This window comes from Berghia stephanieae, chromosome 2 (genome assembly GCF_034508935.2).
Source record: "Berghia stephanieae isolate SIO BIC M18660-M18661 chromosome 2, UCSD_Bste_1.3, whole genome shotgun sequence".
NCBI classification, from domain to species: Eukaryota; Metazoa; Mollusca; class Gastropoda; order Nudibranchia; family Aeolidiidae; genus Berghia; species Berghia stephanieae.
The window spans coordinates 5,429,315-5,448,805 of record NC_088361.1 but is presented as its reverse complement, the minus strand read 5'-3'; the positions used below and the strand labels follow the sequence as shown (position 1 = coordinate 5,448,805).

The following is a 19,491-nucleotide window of genomic DNA, read 5'->3' as shown; positions in this document are numbered from 1 at the left end:
ATCCCCTGCGATGTGCATAAAATCTGCCTTGCTTTTAAAATCTCTTTTGGCCATTCTTAGGTTATTTAGAAATGCCATTCTTTGTCTCCCTCTAGCTCTCTATCCTTCGATCATCCCAGATGTTAACAACTTTTCTATTCCGTTTCTTCTCTACACATATGCCAAAAACCGTAACTGCCTCTTTCTGATGGTATCGATCAACATTCTCCCCTTTCTCACATTCGCCAACATTTCCTCGTTCGTATACTTGTCTGTCCATTTCCTGCTCAAGCCTCCCCCAGATTTACAACCAACAGATTTTGGATGGATGAAGTTACTACCAAACCAAATCACTTGCTCCAATCACAGTGCCAAGCATAGCAACACATCAAGTGTACCGCTCGAATTTATAGAGACTATTCAAATTCAATGCGGATTTTTCTCCCTGGAAAACCTTGTGGGTCATCAAAATGTGGCTGTGTTACCGTGCAGCTTCCACGCACAATAGTTTGTAAATGCGATGAACACAAGAACTGTCGTAGTCGCCTTTATCAAGCTGTTTCCGTGTCAAGCGATGAGTCAAACGACGAAGACATCGATGACGAGTGTTTTAGTTACCAGAAAATTGTAATTCCATTTTTTTTGTCAGTAATTAGCAATGTAAAAAAGGAAAGGCGAAGAAAACTAAAGACTCAATACGCGGCACGGTCTCTCCTTCTGGAGACTCTATCCGTTTGTTTTTTGTGTGACCTGACACCTTACCCACAAAGTTAGTAATTTTCATCAACCCAATTATACCTTTACCGCTGTAGACAATTAATTGATCAACAAATACCATAAATATCCAAAATTCTGTATTGGTCTTGTTAAGACTTTTCATTTTATACCAAACACGGCAACATTTGGTTCATTTTACGAGACGACCTTGGCAGTGACCTTGACCTTTTGGATATTAAAAGTGTAATTTGTTAACTATTCGGTCAATTTAAAAAATAGAAGTATTTTTGCATTTGATTTGACTAAACTTTTCATTCTGTATACTATACAATGATTTCTGGGGATTTAAAAAAATGACCTTTTCATGACCTTTGTGACGTAATTTCTCAAAATGCTCAATATACTCGAGACAGCACTAATCAGAGATTTAATTTAGAGATGCTCAACTTCTATAAAATGCAAAAAAGAAATTTGGCTGACGCTTTCTATTGGGTTCATGGTTTGGCAACCAGACTATTTTGCTTTCCACGTGAGATAACCAAATATATACTATTATTTCTTGCAAGTAATGTACTATTATAGCTATTAATTCTCCCCTAAAATTAAATACTAATCGTTTTTATTAAACAAAATATTAAATAGACTAGGGAAATTATATTTAATAAATAGATAATAATAATTTCAATAATAACAATAATATTAATAACAACAACAACAAGAACAACAATAATAAGAATGATAATAATGATGATGATGATGATAATAATAATAATAATAATAATAATAATAATAATAATAATAATAATAATAATAATAATAATATAATAATGATAATATAATAATAATAATAATAATAATAATAATAATAATAATAATAATAATAATAATAATAAATAATAATAATAATAATAATAATAATAATAATAATAATAATCCTTTTCAACATTTGTGCCAACGACCACCTGAATTTGAGAACAATAATATATAATATATATATATATATATATATATATATATATATATATATATATATATATATATATATATATATATATATATATGCTGATGGTCTGTGTCTTGCATCCCGGCCTCTGATTTCAAGACCGTTGAGGAGAGATTAACAGACGCCCTGAAGACACTCTCTGAGTAATTAAAAAAAAAAACCTCACTAAATCGCAACCCAGGAAAAACTCAAGTGTGTGCCTTCCATTTAAAAAACCACCAAGCCAACAGGAAACTGAATATCTCCTGGAATGGGAACATATTGGAGAACAACACATTTCCCGTATACCTCGGTGTCACCATAGATCGCACACTGTTCCATCTCTCAGCACACACACACACACACAAACAAAAAAAAAAAAAAAAAGCAAAGGTGGCCACAAGAAACAAACTCCAAAGAAAACTGGCAAACACTACATGGGGAGCAGATCAAACAAAAAAAAAACAAAAAGTCAGGACAACCGCACTAGCCCTCTTCTATACATCGGCCAAATACGCCTCACCAGTCTGGGCAAGATCTTGTCATGCCTAAAAGATTTACCCTGAGCTACATAACACCTGCCGGATCAATACTGGTAACTTGAAACCGACTGCAGTTCCAGTCCTCAATCGGCTGACTGGCATTTCACCTCCCCACATTCGAAGAGTCACTGCTTCCAAAGCCCAGAAATATAAACAGGAAATGGACCCAAGGCACCCCTCCATGACCACAACCCAACGACAAGTAGACTGAAGTCGAGAAAGAGCTTCATGACGGAAGAAAGCATCAACCCTGACCTTGCAGCGATTAAGGACTTTCCACATGGAGAGAGTGGGACAATCATGCAATTGAAGCCGTTGAAGATCTGGGAGAAGAACTGCCCTACGGAACTGAGCTCCCCAGGAATGAATGGGTAACACTAAACCGGCAAAAATTGGGAGAACAGCTGGAAGCGTGAAAAAGTGGGGGCTGCCTGAGACGAGCTTGTATGTGGATGCCCAGAGCAGACGACGGAGCACATCCTTAGAGAATGCCAGGATGGGCCCAGCTGCACTGACCATGGCCTAAGAGTCTGCTCCACAGATGCCGTGGAGTGGGTTCGGTGTTGGAGCGACAAGCTAAGATGATGACACTAGAATAAAGAGGAGGACCCTCACATCTATGAGTGGCCTAAATATTGGTGTCTACGTTGATCTTGTCGTATGCCTTTTTCTGTGATTAGCAAGTTCACGATTACGTTTCCAACCTACAATGAATAACGAGGAAGAAAACGGAGATCTGTCCTAAAACGCCGAGAACAGATCTTCGTTTTCTTCCTCGTCGTTCGTCGATCATTAAGGTGGGTAATCGGTAACTCTCTAATGGCACAAACAAATCGGATATTTCCGTTCCGAAGACAAAAGAATCGAAAGTAGAAAGATAAAAGTTTGAGAACTCAAATAGCCTTGGCCTGTTACTGTTATAATAATATCCACTTGGTAGGTAGGCTACCTATGTGCTATAATTTACAAAGGCCTCCCCTTACTTATTCACGATGGTGTGAAATAAAATAAATAAATATATCTCCACCGAAGTGGACTGTCGCCACCTAATGTAAGTCTAAGTGGGAATCTCCAAAGTCCAAATCCAAAGGCAAAGGCATAAATTGGACTAGACGTCTAGAACGTCGATGGGCATATATCCATACTGCGTCTATGGGCAACTCCATAGTGCTTCTCTATGACTATGGGCATCTCCATACTACGCATATTATTATTATGGGCATAGCAATAGACTAAATCTCTCCCATAGTGGGCAGGGAGGTACATGCTGTGTCTTCTATTTCTATCCCCCCATACCCGTTTTCCAATTGTTTCCTGTCATTGTCTTGGAATGAGATTACTAAGCTTTGTCCTGATCCTTGCCGGAGTTCCTTGACTGGGAGGGAAACAGTTGAATGTATAGTTATAGTTTTGATATGATATGATATGATATAAGTCCAGATTTATGTAGGCTTTTACACTGTAACAGCCTTTTATCTGCTCTTGTGCATTCGTGAACGTATATAATTCAAGTCTCTCAAAACTGGGCATGCCACATACTGGAAGGAGGTGTCTGAATTTAACTTTACAAACAGTATTTTTCTGTTTCACAATGAGCATCAAGACGGCACTTGAATGCCTGCAATGAAGGGGCGTCGACAACTGTTGCAGGCAGGCGGTTCCATTTGTCGACTACCCTAACTGAGAAAAAGTTCTGCCTAAGGTTTAGAGAACACCTTTCTTTGGAGAGTTTGAATCTGTGTCCTCTGGTGGTGCTGGTGGAATCAAGATTTAGAGGGCTCGTGCTAACAGAGTATAAATTATGTGTGTATTTGTACGCTTCAATTAGGTCTCCTCTGTCTCTCCTATACTGCATGCTAGGTATTCTTATCTTTTTCAGTCTTTCTGTGTATTCTAGATCTTTGAATCCCGGAATGACCCGAGTTGCGCGTCTTAGAACACTTTCTATGAGGTCTTTGTTTTTCTGTAGTCGTGGTGCCCATGCTACATTGCCAAATTCCAAGTGGGGACGTACAAGTGCAGTGAACAATTGTCTCATGTTATCTCTATCAAGATGAGTGAACGACCTCCTAATGAGACCAACGATTCTGTTTGCTTTATTTACTTGGGTTTCTATGTGCTTAGAGAACTTCAGTTCCTGATCTACTAACACACCTAAATCTTTTTCCTCTTCAGTGGGCTGAAGTATGACAGTCTCGCTAGAGTCATGATTTCTCATTGTGTACTGATGGTGCGGGTTTCTATATCCCAAGTGCAAGACATGGCACTTGTCTGCATTAAACCTAAGCTGCCATTTATCAGCCCACTGTACCAAGCTGTCAAGATCACTTTGGAGCTGAGTTATGAACTCTTCCTTGTCTACTCTAGAGAACACCTTAGTGTCATCTGCATACATTTGGCACAGAGAGTCCACAACGTCTGGAAGATCGTTAATAAATATTACAAACAAAACTGGACCAAGGCAGCTTCCCTGCGGAACACCACTCGATACTGGTGCCCAGTCCGAAAAACTGCCGTTCACCCTAACACGCTGTCTTCTCCCAATCAGGAAATCTGAGATCCAAGCTAGCAAACATGAACTGATGCCATATGATCCAAGTTTCTTAATAAGGCGTTGATGTGGAACACTGTCAAATGCTTTGGCGAAATCAAGGTACACTGCATCAACAGGTATGCCACTGTCCAAATACCTAGTCCAAGAGTCGAGAGCAGCTAACAAATTGGGAGATGATATTTTTTTCCTTGTAACTCATCTCTCTGTTATGCATTGTATTATGTTTAGTTTACATATTATATTATATGATTGGTAAACATTTGAGTGTATTTCTCTTAGTTGGGACCTGTGCTTGTGTCTGGATGAGACTTTTAGGTGATCTCAAACTAAGTACTTTAACGGTGTGCTCTTGGAATCTACATCTGTTCCCTATTTGAACCAGTTCCCCTTTGTCTTACCTTTTCTTTTGTGCTTTAATTGTAATTCTAGAACTTTTAACTATCCCATTTTCTTCCTTTTTACTGGTGCTGATATGACCTTAATGAGTTGCAAGCGTACACATAGACTAAATCTATTGACAATAACGTGAATTATCCCGATCTTGATAAGGCAAGGTTAACTATCTATAAAAACCAAACGAAGTTAACACAACATTTTGAATCCAGTAGAAAAAGATAGGATGAGTGTTAGCAGTCGCTTTTGTACCCGACACGACGTCACAAATACACACAAGAAGAAACAACACACCCACATTAAAGGTACTCACAGTGCTTCACGGACATAAAACAGTTCACAACAACAATCCAGAACACACAACAAATACATTCCCTACAATAATGAAGACACATGGACGTGCCTATGTTATTATTATCGATTTCTCTGTCAAATTCAATTTGGCCATAAAGGAAGGGGGCCTGAATTTCGACACCCTGTGACCTTGTTTTTGGTGTGAGCTCCCGAAAACATAAATTTAGGGGAAAAACAGGTTTGAAAGCCGGCTCTCTAAGAGTGTCGACTTTAGGGCTAGTGTCAAAATTTGGGCCCCGTACTTTCATTTAAAAAATATTTTTGGGCAGAGAATTCCATATTTGGATGGTGCTTGGAAAAAACAAGTTGAGATGAGCATTATAACTCGTGACTGCGGGACCTGGTATGAGTATGAGTGCTGTTTTCTTTTGTTTGGGATAAAGCGATCAATTGGGATCATTGTCAGTCCATGATGAGCCTTAAAGAGGACTTTGGCTTTTTGTATAGTGCATCTTTTGAAATGGCGACAGCTTTCAGTCCTGTAATTGTTACATGCTCTGTTTAGAATTTTCCCGAGCTTTTCCGTCTGCTTTTTACTCTTTGGGTCCCAAACACATGCACTATAATCTAAAATTGGCCGTACAAAGACTGTATAGCAGGTTTCTCTGCTGTTCTTTGGACAACTTTGTACATTTCTTCGTAAGAATCCAAGCTTTGTATTGGCCTTTTAACAAACTTTACTGATGTGGTGCTGCCAAAACATTTTGATGTCAAGATTTAATCCAAGATATTGAGCTTTTTGCATTGTCTCCAATTTTTCTTTGTGTATATAATAAAAATAATCTGAACTTGTTATTTTCTTTTTGTTCATGATACGAATTATCTGGCATTTCTTCAGGTGGAATTCCATTATTCATTTTTTCTCCAATGATTGTAGCTTGTCCAGATGTTCTTGATGTATATTGCAATCTTTTGATGTTTGTTGAATTTCCCTATAAAGAAGGCTATCGTCCGCAAAAAGTCAAATTTTGTGTCCTTCTGATACTTTACTCGGCATATCATTGATGTAAATTTTAAAAAAAGTGGGCCTAAAACTGTTCCCTTTCCATCCATGGGTGATTAGGATAAGAGGGTGGGGGGTTTGGAAGGTGTGCAAAGAAATCTACATGCGTGTGTATGTATGTAAGGGAGGGGTGGGGGGCATGTGACACTCCACTAGGAGGTTTATGCTGTACTTCACAGATACAGATGGTGGCTATAATGCACATTATCTAATAAAAGTGGCAAGGTAAACCATGTCAGTTACAATGGAGACCAATTCCATAACAATACCTTTGTTATATATTCATCCTTCATAGAGCTTTATTTTCAATGCCTCATCTTAATTCTATTCTATGTTTTAATTTCAGCTACAAATGACTTGTTTATAAGGAATCGTCAATCCATTTTCCTCAGTAAAAGGACGTAACTCCAATGGCTCCCTGCATTCTCATTGGTTGCACCGGCAGTGTAGCTTCAATTAAAATCCCAGAGCTTGTTGGAGAATTACAGAAACTTGAATCAAAGGTAATTATATAATGGAGTATACAACAAGTAAACTTTTTTTTGTAGGGTGAACTGGGGCAATTCCACCCACGGGGCAAATCCACCTACTTTCCCTGAAATCAGGGGACAAAACTGTTGGAATAATAGAGCAGTAAAGTTAGGTGCCCCAAACGTAAACAATAACAAGTTGCTAGTGATTTCCGTTAGGGACCGGAATAATTTACGCACAATATAGGTCTCCCAATTTTGTAGGCAATACACTTTCAGTATTGAAAATATGTTTACATAAAATCTAACAGTTGCAGAAATAATAATATAAGGCTAAATTATTATGAAAATCAGGCTCCGAATAATTCTCGTTTTGTTCACACCAGCGCAATAATTTGCTCTGGTCTAAAAATAGATAGACTGCAACTTTTGATAAATTTTAGAAAATTTTAACTTTTGTTCCATAAAATATCCATATCTAGACATTATTTGATGCATGATCGAGTATTTATGAATATGTGTTTCTTTTGCCACCTAACAGCCAAATTTTAAAGGTTATTTTTTTCTATTATTTACATTGGAACGTGAGTTGTCAAGACAGGAACATGTGGTTTGCCACGTGCTTCTCGACCTTTGTTTACGTTTGGGGCACCTAACTTTACTGCTCTATTGGAGGAGAGTTCACTCACTGATTATTTTTTACAGTTACCTCCCCCGTACTTCCTCTTCCTGCTTCCTTTGTTTACATCTTGTTGTTGCTGAGACAGAGACCTGTGAAAACTGCATCTTCAAACATCGTCAAAGTAAGTAGACCTAGTGTACTAATTTAGGGTGTGTTTTTCATATTTAGGATGGATGAAAGTCAGGGAATCATTTGGAAATGATAAAATGGTTACTTTTCTTCACTTTCATTACCAATTTAGTTGACTTAGAGGCCATGTTGCTGCTTTCAAGGCCTCTTGTAATGGTGGTATGGGCAATCACCACCTGGGGTGGATTTTCACAACCCCTCTTTTCTTGCTCTGATGGTCTGATATGGCTTTATCTACTGTCTGTTTGCCTTTATTAAAACCTTTATAGCTGAATATACGCCATATCTGCCCTGTTGAGCCACATTTTTACCTTGGGGCAATTCCACCCACTTGGTAGGTGGATTTGCCCCACCTAATTTGTACATGTTGTGATCATGATTTATCATGTTTTCCACAGAATGGTGAGGAACTACGTGAGGAAGAGAGAGCCATACAACAAGGAGGCCATGAAAAATGCAATTGCAGCAGTACAGTCTGGTGAAATGGGGTACTTGAAAGCCTCAAACGTCTTTGGAGTCAAAAGAGAGACCCTGAGAGATCAGGTCCGAAAGAGGTAAGAGAAGTGCCTGAAAATTTAAGCACATTTCTATGTTAACTAAACAAAGGAGAACTTAATCTTGTGCCTGTCATAAATGTTTAGTCGGCTCCGTGGTGTAGTGGTTACCACACTCGCTTCCTATGCAAAAAGGCCCGGGTTTGATCCCCTGTGCAAGCGGGATTTTTTTCAGCGCCGACCTGTTCACCCAGCAGAAAATGGGTAGCTGGTCCTTATGGACTGGCGGAAGTGTCTTGAGATAGACCAGTGTCCTATCCAAGAGGTAACAAGAAATTGTTATCAGTCCGTTTCGCACTAAGCAAACCGGCCTCATGGCTCGAAGGACTTACTTTTGTCATAAATGTTTGGGCCTTCATTTTTTGTAGGGTCTCTGTGAAGAGCTAGAACTGGATTACCAAACATTAGTGGTCAGCCTTTTGGTTCGGTTTTTTTTTATATTTTGTAGAAGTGGGCTGTAGGCCTACCCCTTCATCCTTACCTCACCCCCCCCCCCCCCCCCCCCCAAACCACCACTACAGACAACCATATCATTGCATTCTATTCATATTTTTGTGTGTTTTTTTTTGTTTCCCTCCAGGTACCAAAAGATAGGCCCTGGCCGTGATACCTGCCTCACTGCTGAAGAGGAGGATGAGATTGAGGAGTGCCTAAAGATCATGGCAAGGTGGGGCTTTGGCTTCTCCCAAAGTGAGGTGTTACATCTTGTTGGCGAGTATGCACAGTCAAGAAAGCCCAACAACCCGTTCAAAGCCTCTCTTCCAACATATGACTGGCTTTATGGATTCTTTCAGCGCCACCCAACCCTTACGCATCGACTCCCAGAACAGATGAAATCTGCTAGAGCAAAATCATCAGCGAACAAGACCATTGTTAAAGAGTGGTTCAAGCTGGTTCAGCAGACACTGGTGGACAACAATCTTGAGAACAGTCCCCACCGGATTTTCAATGTCGACGAGACAGGGATGCCACTCGACCCAAAACGGATTGGTGTCATCTGTGAGAAGAACATTTCTCATTTATTCAGAGTAATAGGTGGGTCTGGAAGAGACACCATTAGTGTCAATGGCTGCGCTTCTGCTGATGGGAGAATGTTGCCACCCTACGTGGTGTATGCTGCGAAGAACTTGCGGTCAGCATGGATGGCTGATGGACCCCAGGACTGTCGCTATACTTCAAGTGACAAGGGGTGGATGGATAGTGTCTGCTTCCTCGACTGGTTCGAGAAGCTGTTCGTCCCCTCTCTGTCGAAGGAAAGACCGGTGGTGCTCATCTTCGATGGACACAAGTCCCACATCAGTGTGCCGCTTATCCAATCGGCTGTTGAGAACCAGGTTATTCTGTTGAAGCTGCCACCCAATATCACCCATGTGCTCCAGCCTCTTGATGTTGGTGTTTATGGCCCGCTCAAGACTGCTAAGGGAGAAAATCCTGATCTCCTTCGCCAGACAGAACCTCGGCTCAGCTCTCACCAAAGAGCTCTTTCCATCTCTGCTCAACAAGCTGTGGTCGTCCGGATGCCTGTCAGGGGACAACATAAAAGCAGGGTTTGCGAGAACTGGGATCTTCCCTTTCAACCCTGATGCTGTGCCTCGTTCCTTGTACGAATCAGCTGAGATCTTCGACAAGGTGGCACCTGATGCCACGCCCACTTGCACAGCTGACATGTCACCACCATCAACCGAGCCAGCAAACTCCCGCCCGGCCACTCCATCGACCTCGCGCCCAGCCACACCATCAACTGAGCCATCAAACTCCCACCCGGCCACACCATCAACTGAGCCATCAAACTCCCGCCCGGCCACTCCAACTTCGCGCCCGGCCACACCATCAACTGAGCCATCAAACTCCCGCCCGGCCACACCATCAACTGAGCCATCAAACTCCCGCCCGGCCACTCCAACTTCGCGCCCGGCCACACCATCAACTGAGCCATCAAACTCCCCCCGGCACGCCATCAACCGAGCCATCAACCTCACGTCCGGCCACACCATCGGCCGAAACTTCTCCCAAACTGACTATAAAGGACTTCTTCATGAAGAAAATCTCTCCTATTCTGCAAGCAAAGAGGGAGAAAAACCAACCAAACAGGAGAGGTGTGAAACGTCAGTATGGCGAAAGCTTAACCAGTGCAGAGTGTATTGAGAGAATGACAATGGAGGAGGAGGAGAAGATGAAGAAGACATCAAAAGGAAAGGGGAAAGGGAAAAGGGCGGTCAGAGAGAAGAAGAAGCCAGTACCAGTAGTGACAGACTCTGATCTAGAAATGGATGATGATAATGATGAAGACTGGGTTCCGCAAAGATTTAGTAGAAGAGACAGTGATGATGAGAGTGATGGCAGCAATGATTGTCCCCCACTACCTCTTAGTCATAGGAACGTATTTGAAAGTTTCCAGTAGACATTTCATTCAGTCAGTGGAAATTGAAAGTCAGATGTTGACGGTGGGTGGAATTGCCCCAAATAAAGAGTTCATTATTTTTTTGTAAAAAGTGAAATTTTGCTGTTTTGTGATTGGTATGAGTGAAAATTGTTTGTTCATAATTGGTGTTGTGGTTAGAGGATTAAGTGTTGCAACATTCAGACAAATGTCTTAATTAGGAAAGGCGTGGGAGTGATTTAGGAGAAGTAGTGGGTGGAATTGCCCCAGTTCACCCTATATATGATTCTTTGTTTTAATGTTTCTTTCATAAGATCAACTTGTAGATTATACAAATTAGGCATTTTAGTGAAATTCATTGAACTCTTTCACTTTTAAAGGGCTTCACAGTATATGATCGTAGTGTACAGTGATTTGTTTTTATTTTGTTTTTTGTTGTTGTTGTTTTGTAATGGATATAACTGTTTTAATGTAGAGAGCTCAATTTGCAATTTTATCTCTCTGAATTTAAATATTTTATTTTGTAAATAAAATTTCAGCCTGACATCCGTCTGGTAGCCACAGATCACTCTCTTCATTTCTTTAAGGCTGATCAAGTTTCTGTCCCAATTTACACCGACAAGGATGAGTGGGAGGTAAAATGTGTGAAATTTATTTAAACGCAAAGAAAAGTAAATCACTGCCAAGGCTGATTTAATTTAGATGGTTTTATTCTTACAAAATTCTTGGTTGAAATGCTGAAGTATATAGAATATCTTACTCTCCTGTTGTCTTTTCAATACACTGAAACAAACATTGAAACAAAAGATTCATAGATAACTATGACAAACTATCCTACTCTGACACTAATCACCAACAATACTCAACTATTTTATAATATAATCCTTTGGGTTTAAATAGTAATCAGAACAAAATTGAAAGATAAAATAAAGTGAAAGATCTTTCAAGAATAATATACAATTTTACACCCGATACCTATTCCTGTCCTTTTATTAAATAAATGTTTAAATTACTTACTGATTAGATAATATGTAAAAAATGAATTGGCTATATTTAAAGCTTTAACAAATAATGGATACAAATGTATTATTGATCACTTTCCAAAATTCTTCTGATCCCTTTCAACTCCAGACCTGGACTAGTGTGCAAGATCCTGTACTACACATTGAGCTACGTAAATGGGCTGATTTGATGCTGATTGCACCACTTGACGCTAATACAATGGCCAAAATGGCCACTGGACTTTGTGATAATCTACTTGTGAGTGAGACTGTGTATGTGGGGGCGGGGGGGAGTAATCATGAATGAGCCTTGGACTTGCAGAAGGGCGGTCTATACAAGGAAAATTCAAATTAATGAGGCCGGCCATTCGCTGCGTGTTCTGACTTGATCTCCATTTCCAAAGCTTTTTCATCGCGTATTGCTTTTAATTTAAAACAATCCCATGCCCAAAGTTGTGAACACCTATTGCACTGTATCTATTTGATTATTATTATTATTAATTTTGGATTATATTTAACAGTATACGTAGTTATATAAAGAACATCCTAGAATGGACAAGGATGAATGGAAGAGAATTATATGATACCGTCAACAGGCGAAGGGAATGGGGTGGACTTTTGTCACCACAGAGTGCGGGCAGCCAACGTCAATGAGGACGACGCTGGAGTGATTCAACAGTAACTGACTGATCGAATTCTGCATTTGAAGTAGTGCGGGGCGGTCCTTGGCAAGCTTAAGGACCACGGTCCTACGGTCCTTGGGAAATGAAGACCGCAAGGACCGGTCCTTTTCGACATTGAACATTCCTGAGAGACTGTTGGAAATTCGAACCGGTTTGACCTTTGAGAGCGTGGGATCGTTCATTCTTGAACCGTTAAAGACCGCTACACGATGAAAACCGTGGCCTACAGGAGTAAAACACACGGAGTAGTCACACTCATTTCAAATTGTAACCTAATTAGAGAAGAGGGGTGATGCCTTCTTTATTTGCTCACCGTACTTCATTGTTACTTCGATAATTTAATAAAATTTGAAATTTATCCCCATTAACGGAGATAATGGCATCGCCCAAGGCGTTGATCGAGTTGTTCGTGGCGTTGATACACACACGCAACTCCTACTTGCTAGGTTCGACACACACACACACACACACACACACACACACAAACACACACATCTTTTGTAGTCACATACATTTCAAACAATAACCCATTAGAGAAGAGGGGTCATGCCTTCACCATAGATCATTGTCATTGCGATCATTATGGTGTAGTAAATTTTGAAATTTACCCCGTATAATGGAATCGTCCAAGGCGTGCGCCTCCTGTTCCCCCCATCTCACACACGAAAGGGCGGTTTGCGGAGTGGAGGTTGGTGGTCGTCTGCCTGTATGGTCGTCTGTGTCGTTTAGTGTATGGTAAAGGGGGGTGGGTGCGATTAATTAAGTGGGATGGGTGGTGATTGGTGGAAGATAGGCAACCGAAGCAACGAATCGCTGGGGAAGTAGTAGGCTATGGCGCGAGACCGTAGGACCGTGGTCCTTGCAAGGACCGCCCCGCACTAGTTGAAAGGTGATAAGAAGTGAGGACCGGCGCCGGTCTTCCCCTCTGGGACCGGTCTTCGGTTCACAGCTAAAAGACCGTCGGACCGCGGTCCAGACCGGTCTTCAGCGCGGCACTAGTTTGCGGAGTGGAGGTTGGTGGTCGTCTGCCTGTATGGTCGTCTGTGTCGTTTAGTGTATGGCAAAGGGGGTGGGTGCGATTAATTAAGTGGGATGGGTGATGATTGGTGGAAGATAGGCAACCGAAGCAACGAATCGCTGGGGAAGTAGTAGGCTATGGTGCGAGACCGTAGGACCGTGGTCCTTGCAAGGACCGCCCCGCACTAGTTGAAAGGTGATAAGAAGTGAGGACCGCCGCCGATCTTCCCCTCTGGGATCGGTCTTCGGTTCACAGCTAAAAGACCGTCGGACCGCGGTCCAGACGGTCTTCAGCGCGGCACTAATTTGAAGAGACTTGGTGGTTATTTAATATGACTTGGGGAGAGATCGATGCAAAACAGTTATAGCGATAATAAGATGTTTAAAAAGGGAATTGGAAGCAAATAAATACTTATTTACCACTGAAATCAACCTTCAAACTTTTTTTGAGCAGTGAAAATAATAATCCAGAAGCATAACGAATGCACAGTAATCCTTAAGAAATGGAGTGATCTTGAATGTGAACTAATTTTGACAATGATTACTCCAACGAACAATGAATGAAATGACACCAACCTGAGAAATATAGAAGTCAGAAACACTCCAGAGGTGATAGTTTAGTGATATTCCAGTCTGGCGTTGAGTCCTCGGGGGTTTAAACATCCAAGAGTTTTAATCAGATGTGTTTCCTGTTTGTGTCATGTAGCAGAATTTCAATACACAAACTTGAGCGGCCCTGGTGCCAGGATGGTCAGGTAAATCACAATTACTTTCATGTCTTTACAAAAACAGAAAAAGTGATTTCCATATCCTTACAGTTCACTCTGTGGTGGTCAATTACATATATAGATAAATACCAAAATTGTAAATTTTTAAAAGTGATTTTATTTTCGTTTACTCCTAATACGTTCATTACTGAACAATGAACAATGATATTGAAAAAAGGCTGATTATGTACGTTATCTATGCGCAGAACACAGTTTTTTGCTTAGTATTGACTACTATCTAATACTAATATCAATATGTTGCATTATGCTTGTGTTATAGATAATTTTTTTTCATGCATTTGACAAAAAAAAAAACAAAAAAAAATATTTTTTCTTCTTTGCTTTAATATTTCAAGAACTGTTTAGATATGATTGATTTACATTGCCAAAGGTAGTTTACAAAACTTCAAAGCCTTTGTTTCGTCCACTCGATATAATATATGCAAAAATATATTTACAATTTTCAGACATCATTGATTAACATTGTCTCTTTTTTTGCAGACGTGTATAGTTAGGGCATGGGACCCAACCAAGCGTCTGCTATTTGCCCCAGCTATGAATACATACATGTGGAATCACCCTGTGACTTCAGGGCATGTAGAAAAACTCAAGGCATTTGGATACACTGAGGTGCCATGTGTGAGCAAAAAACTGGCTTGTGGTGACATAGGTAATATTATGATTTTATGGGTAGGCTGGTAAAGACAACTGTAGAGGTTTTTTTTAAAAAAGTGTATTTTATGGGGATAAGGGAAAGTACATGTGTGGTTTCAAATTTAATACAGTAGTATTTTTCATCTATAATAATATCTAAGGGATGACAAGAAAAATGAGTACTAAGGCAGTCTACGTTTTTACTATCTGGATATCCACGTTGTGGCTGACAACATTGGTAGAAAGTAAGAAATGAGAACATAACACTCTGGGTGGTCAGGCAGATTGGTGGCCAAATGTGGATTGCCGTTCGGAGTGGCTATTGGTCAGTACTGACCCACGGGCACTGGCACCTGTTGGTCAGTACTCACCAATAGGTGCCTGCACTGACAATGGAAGATTTCGAAAAGGAATGCGAAAAAGTCATAACAAAATACCAAAATTTTGGAAAAAAGCTAATTTTGGAAATAATTTGTTCTGTGACACATAAATCCACATTTCCTGTCCCATACTAGTCACAGGGAAGTGTCTTGGTTTCACTTTGTTTTGTCAGTTTACCTTTGATTTGTGCAAATTTATCAATTAAACAAGTGGAATTTTTCAAACCTAAAAAAAAGACCAAATTTGATGTTGAGATGCCAAACTGGCAACCTTGTTCATCCAGGTCTCCAACTCGCATGCTCATTGATATGTGACCCCCTCTGGGTTTTTATTTTAAATCTGTGAAATCACTTTCATTACCTTGAAAAACTTCTTTTCTGGCAATAATGAGAATAGTCCATTGGGAGAGGGTGGGAGGGGGAGAGAGGGGAGGTGACTTTCCCATGCAGGGACGAGTATGAGATCTACGCACATTTGACCTGCGATTGGGTTTGTGACTCGAGGTTTATTTATGGTAGTCATTCATAGTTATATTGCTTTTTTTTTTAATTGTGTGTAATTGTATCAAGATAGTTATTGATTTACTCTTCCATGTCATTTTTGCTAGATGCTGAATATGAATTAATATGTAATAATTAGATATCAAATACATTTTTTTGGAAAACGTGATATAATATGATTCTACCATTTTTGTATTTATTTTAATGCAGGATATGGGGCAATGGCAGAAGTTTCTACTCTTGTGTCAGTGGTTGCATCTTTAATCTAGACATCCGGATGGAGGAACTATCTTTGACATTCCAGACAAAATCATAATTAATGATTGTAACTGTACACTTTAATGTTCGCAGTCAATCAGGATTGATATTCTGTGTTTTATTTCAAGTCATGAAATATGCCCATTTATCTCATTTCATGCGACATTAACATATAACACATGGTACATGGTCTGCATGAGAGTGCCCAAAGTGTGAATGCCTGCTCTGCCTAGATGCCCAGATTTTTTTCCAATAAATTTATGCATCGCTTTGAGTGCCCTATCTTCTAATCCCATTTTGCCTGTCTGCCCATATTTATTTTTACCAAGAAAGGGCATAATGTCAAAATTTTAAATTTATTCATAATGACTTTATGTCACCCAATCAACTATCAATAAAATACCCTAAATTTGTTGAGAGGTATTAGTCGCATTATCATTGATTTCTTGACTTGTTCAGCAGAAATTGAAATAATTATCTGGTGTTTTCTTTGGCAATGGACAGGCCATCTAATTCATATAATAATAAATCACTTTTTCAGCATTTCCGCCACCACTCAGATTCTGAATGCAGCCATTTTAATTTGTCATTCTATCCGAGAAATTTTTAAAATGTGTCTTGTTTTTATGTTAATGTTAATGTACCTCAGTGAGCTGAACTTTTTTAGCTTTGTCCTGTTCTCACATCTTTTTAATCATTTTCGTTTTACAATGCAATGAAGAGATATACCCACCATTATAATATTAATTGCTCAGTGGCTGTTTTGTATGTAAATTTTCACAGATAGACTCTTAGTATTTTACTATTAACATGGATGAGGAAACGCCTGTTTGCAGAAAGTCCACTGCAAAAGGGTCTTAATGTTGCCTTCAATTTACCCAGTGTTCAGTCTCCCTCTGGGAAACTCAAGACTCATATATTTATGTTGTATTTGTGCGCATTTTGATATTTAGTTGTTTCACATTTCTTTTTAAAAAACACATTTTCTTTATTCGTTTTTAGATTTTAAATAATCTTTGTTAAATTGATCAGATAATATTAAAATTGTTGTATATGTCCATGTCCTATTTACATAATTCCCGCGATTATTAAAGAAGCTACAAATGAGAAATGTTTTTGCCCTGTTTGTTATTTATAGTTCACCTAATATACATAAATCCAGCATGGTAATGGGTTGTATATTCCCTTATATATTGTTGGTTGTTTTTATTAATTTTTCTAGCTTTTTAAAAATATGTTTCTGGGTGGGGTTCCTGACCTCCCATTGTGGGCAGGGAGGTACTTACTGTGTCTTCTATCCCCTACATACCGTATCTGTTTTCCAACTTGCTTTCTGTCTTTGTCTTGGAATTGGAATGAGATTACTTGGTTTTGTTCTGGCCCTGGTTGAGAGGGAAACAACAATATAATTAGAGTTTTGGGAGTTGATATTTTTTTTACTTGTAAATCATCTCTCTGTTATGCACTGTATTATGTTTTGTTTACATATTAGATATGATAAGTGCGGGTGGTTGGATGGGAGCATCACCCTTGAATCATATACCTATGATGTTCGCATGGGTGTACGATCCGATAGTGATGTCGTTTCTTCTTCTCTTTACTAGCCTATCCTGCTTCTTTGGTTTGTGATTGTATTTTTGACAGGGATATTTTTTTTTCTGTAAATCTTCTGCCTGTTTGTTCTTGGTTATTTATAATTTAGATTATGATATCTTTAGGTTATGTTTTTGATTTACATTTGTACTATTTTTGTTAGATTGCTTGTTTTTTTTGTTTCAGCGGTCTCTCATATAACCTCAATTGTGTTGGAAGAGACCTAAAGCAACAAACAAACAAAAAAAAAAAAGATATGATAAGTAAACATTTGAGTGAATTCCTCTTCGTGGGGACCTGTGCTTGTGACAGGATCAGACATTTAGGTAATGATCTTAAACTTACACTGATAGTGTGCTCTTGGAATCCACACGTTTCCTATTTGAACCAATTCCCCTTTGTCTTACCTTGTCTTCTCCCATAGTGGACAGGAAGGTACATACTGTGTCTTCTATCCCCCTATGTCTGTTTTCCAACATGCTTTCTGTCTTTTTCTTGGAATGAGATTACTTGGTTTTGTCCTGGCCCTAACCGGATACCCTGGCTGGGACTGGGAGGGAAACAATCAAATGTATAGCTAGTTTTGGGAGATGATATTTTTTTCCTTGTAAATCGTCTCTCTGTTATGCACTGTATTATGTTTTGTTTATGCATTATATCTGATTTGTAAACATTTGAGTGTATTCCTCTTATTTGGACCTGTGCTTGTGTCTGGATGAGACTTTTAGGTGATATCAAACTAAGTACACTGATGGTGTGCTCTTGGAATCTACATCTGTTCCGTATTTGAACAAATTCCCCTTTGTCTTACCTTTTCTTGGGTGCTTTAATTGTAATTCTAGAACTTTTTACTATACCATTTTCTTCCTTTTTACTGGCGCTGATATGACCTTAATGTTTTTAATCAGTCCCTAAGAAACCGACATATTCCAAGAATTTGGAAAACTTCAAAAGTAATTCTCGTCCCAAAACATCAAAAAGCCAAAGACATTAATGATTTTCGCACTGTAGCGCTGACATCCATTCCTATGAAATGTCAAGAAAGGATTATTCAACAAAGATTTCTACAACAAAGTAAACAACATCTAGACAAAAACCAGTTTGCTTACAAATCAGGGCGTGGGGTGGACGACGCTGTATTAGCGTTTTCTCATAACACTTAAAAACACTTAGACACTCCAAAGTCCAAAGGGATATGTCAGAACCCTATTCGTAGACTTTTCGAGTGCATTCAACACCATCCAGCCTCACCTACTAATCCCTAAACTACTGTCCATGGAGGTGAGTCCCTCGATTGCACTCTGGGTACTAGAATTTTTGACAGACCGACCACAATTCGTTTCCCTCACGGATGATGAGAACAACAAAGTTGAATCCTTTACCCTTATCACCAACACTGAAGCACCACAAGGAACTGTTCTTGCTCCACCACTTTTCGTTATATACACAAATGACTGCATAAGCGACACAAGTAATGTAAATATTTTAAAGTATTCAGGCCTTGATAACAACCGGAGATGATGTATTGAATTATTATAACGAAATTAAAAGATTTGTTGAATGGTGTGATAATAACTATTTATTTTATTTCTATGTTTTATAAAATGCTTTTTCTAATTTTTATTTTTTGCTCTAGTATTTTATTTGTATTCTTAATGTTTATAACTAGTATTTTTTATTTTTTGCTCTAGTATTTTATTTGTATTCTTAATGTTTATAACTAGTATTATTTTTTAAATTTTGGAACATAAATAACCCCAAAAAATGGAAGGGAGGGGGGTGGGGGGGAAGCATAGGTTATTTTCCTTCCCCTTTTACTTGGTTTTTAAAAAATATTGTGTATTTCCATTTTCCATGCTGAGATAAAGGTTAATTATTGGACGACGATTCTGGATTAT

At 39.2% G+C, this 19,491-nt stretch overlaps 1 protein-coding gene across 4 annotated transcripts; it reads left to right on the top strand.

Moving 5' to 3' along the window:
• The first annotated feature begins 3,076 nt into the window (after positions 1–3,076).
• On the top strand, positions 3,077–17,111 carry LOC144964208 (phosphopantothenoylcysteine decarboxylase-like). 4 transcript variants are annotated; one of them, XM_078898211.1, is made up of 6 exons: positions 3,077–3,156; positions 6,871–7,027; positions 11,279–11,374; positions 11,871–11,999; positions 14,709–14,877; positions 15,953–17,111. In XM_078898211.1, the coding sequence occupies exons 2-6, from the start codon at positions 6,935–6,937 to the stop codon at positions 16,009–16,011; spliced, it is 546 nt and encodes a 181-aa protein (XP_078754337.1). In that variant the 5' UTR covers positions 3,077–3,156; positions 6,871–6,934; the 3' UTR covers positions 16,012–17,111. The 4 variants fall into 4 exon arrangements, with proteins under 4 accessions (XP_078754337.1, XP_078754338.1, XP_078754336.1 ...); XM_078898210.1 differs by having other exon boundaries at positions 3,091–3,271; XM_078898212.1 differs by lacking the exon at positions 11,279–11,374 and having other exon boundaries at positions 3,089–3,271.
• Positions 17,112–19,491: the final 2,380 nt, after the last annotated feature.

Coding starts and splice junctions, on each gene's coding strand:
- LOC144964208 (XM_078898209.1), top strand. CDS start 10,630: ATGATGATAATGATGAAGACTGGGTTCCGCAAAGATTTAGTAGAAGAG. Junction 10,804..11,278: donor TTGAAAGTCAGATGTTGACG/GTGGGTGGAATT, acceptor ATAAAATTTCAG/CCTGACATCCGTCTGGTAGC. Junction 12,000..14,708: donor GACTTTGTGATAATCTACTT/GTGAGTGAGACT, acceptor CTTTTTTTGCAG/ACGTGTATAGTTAGGGCATG.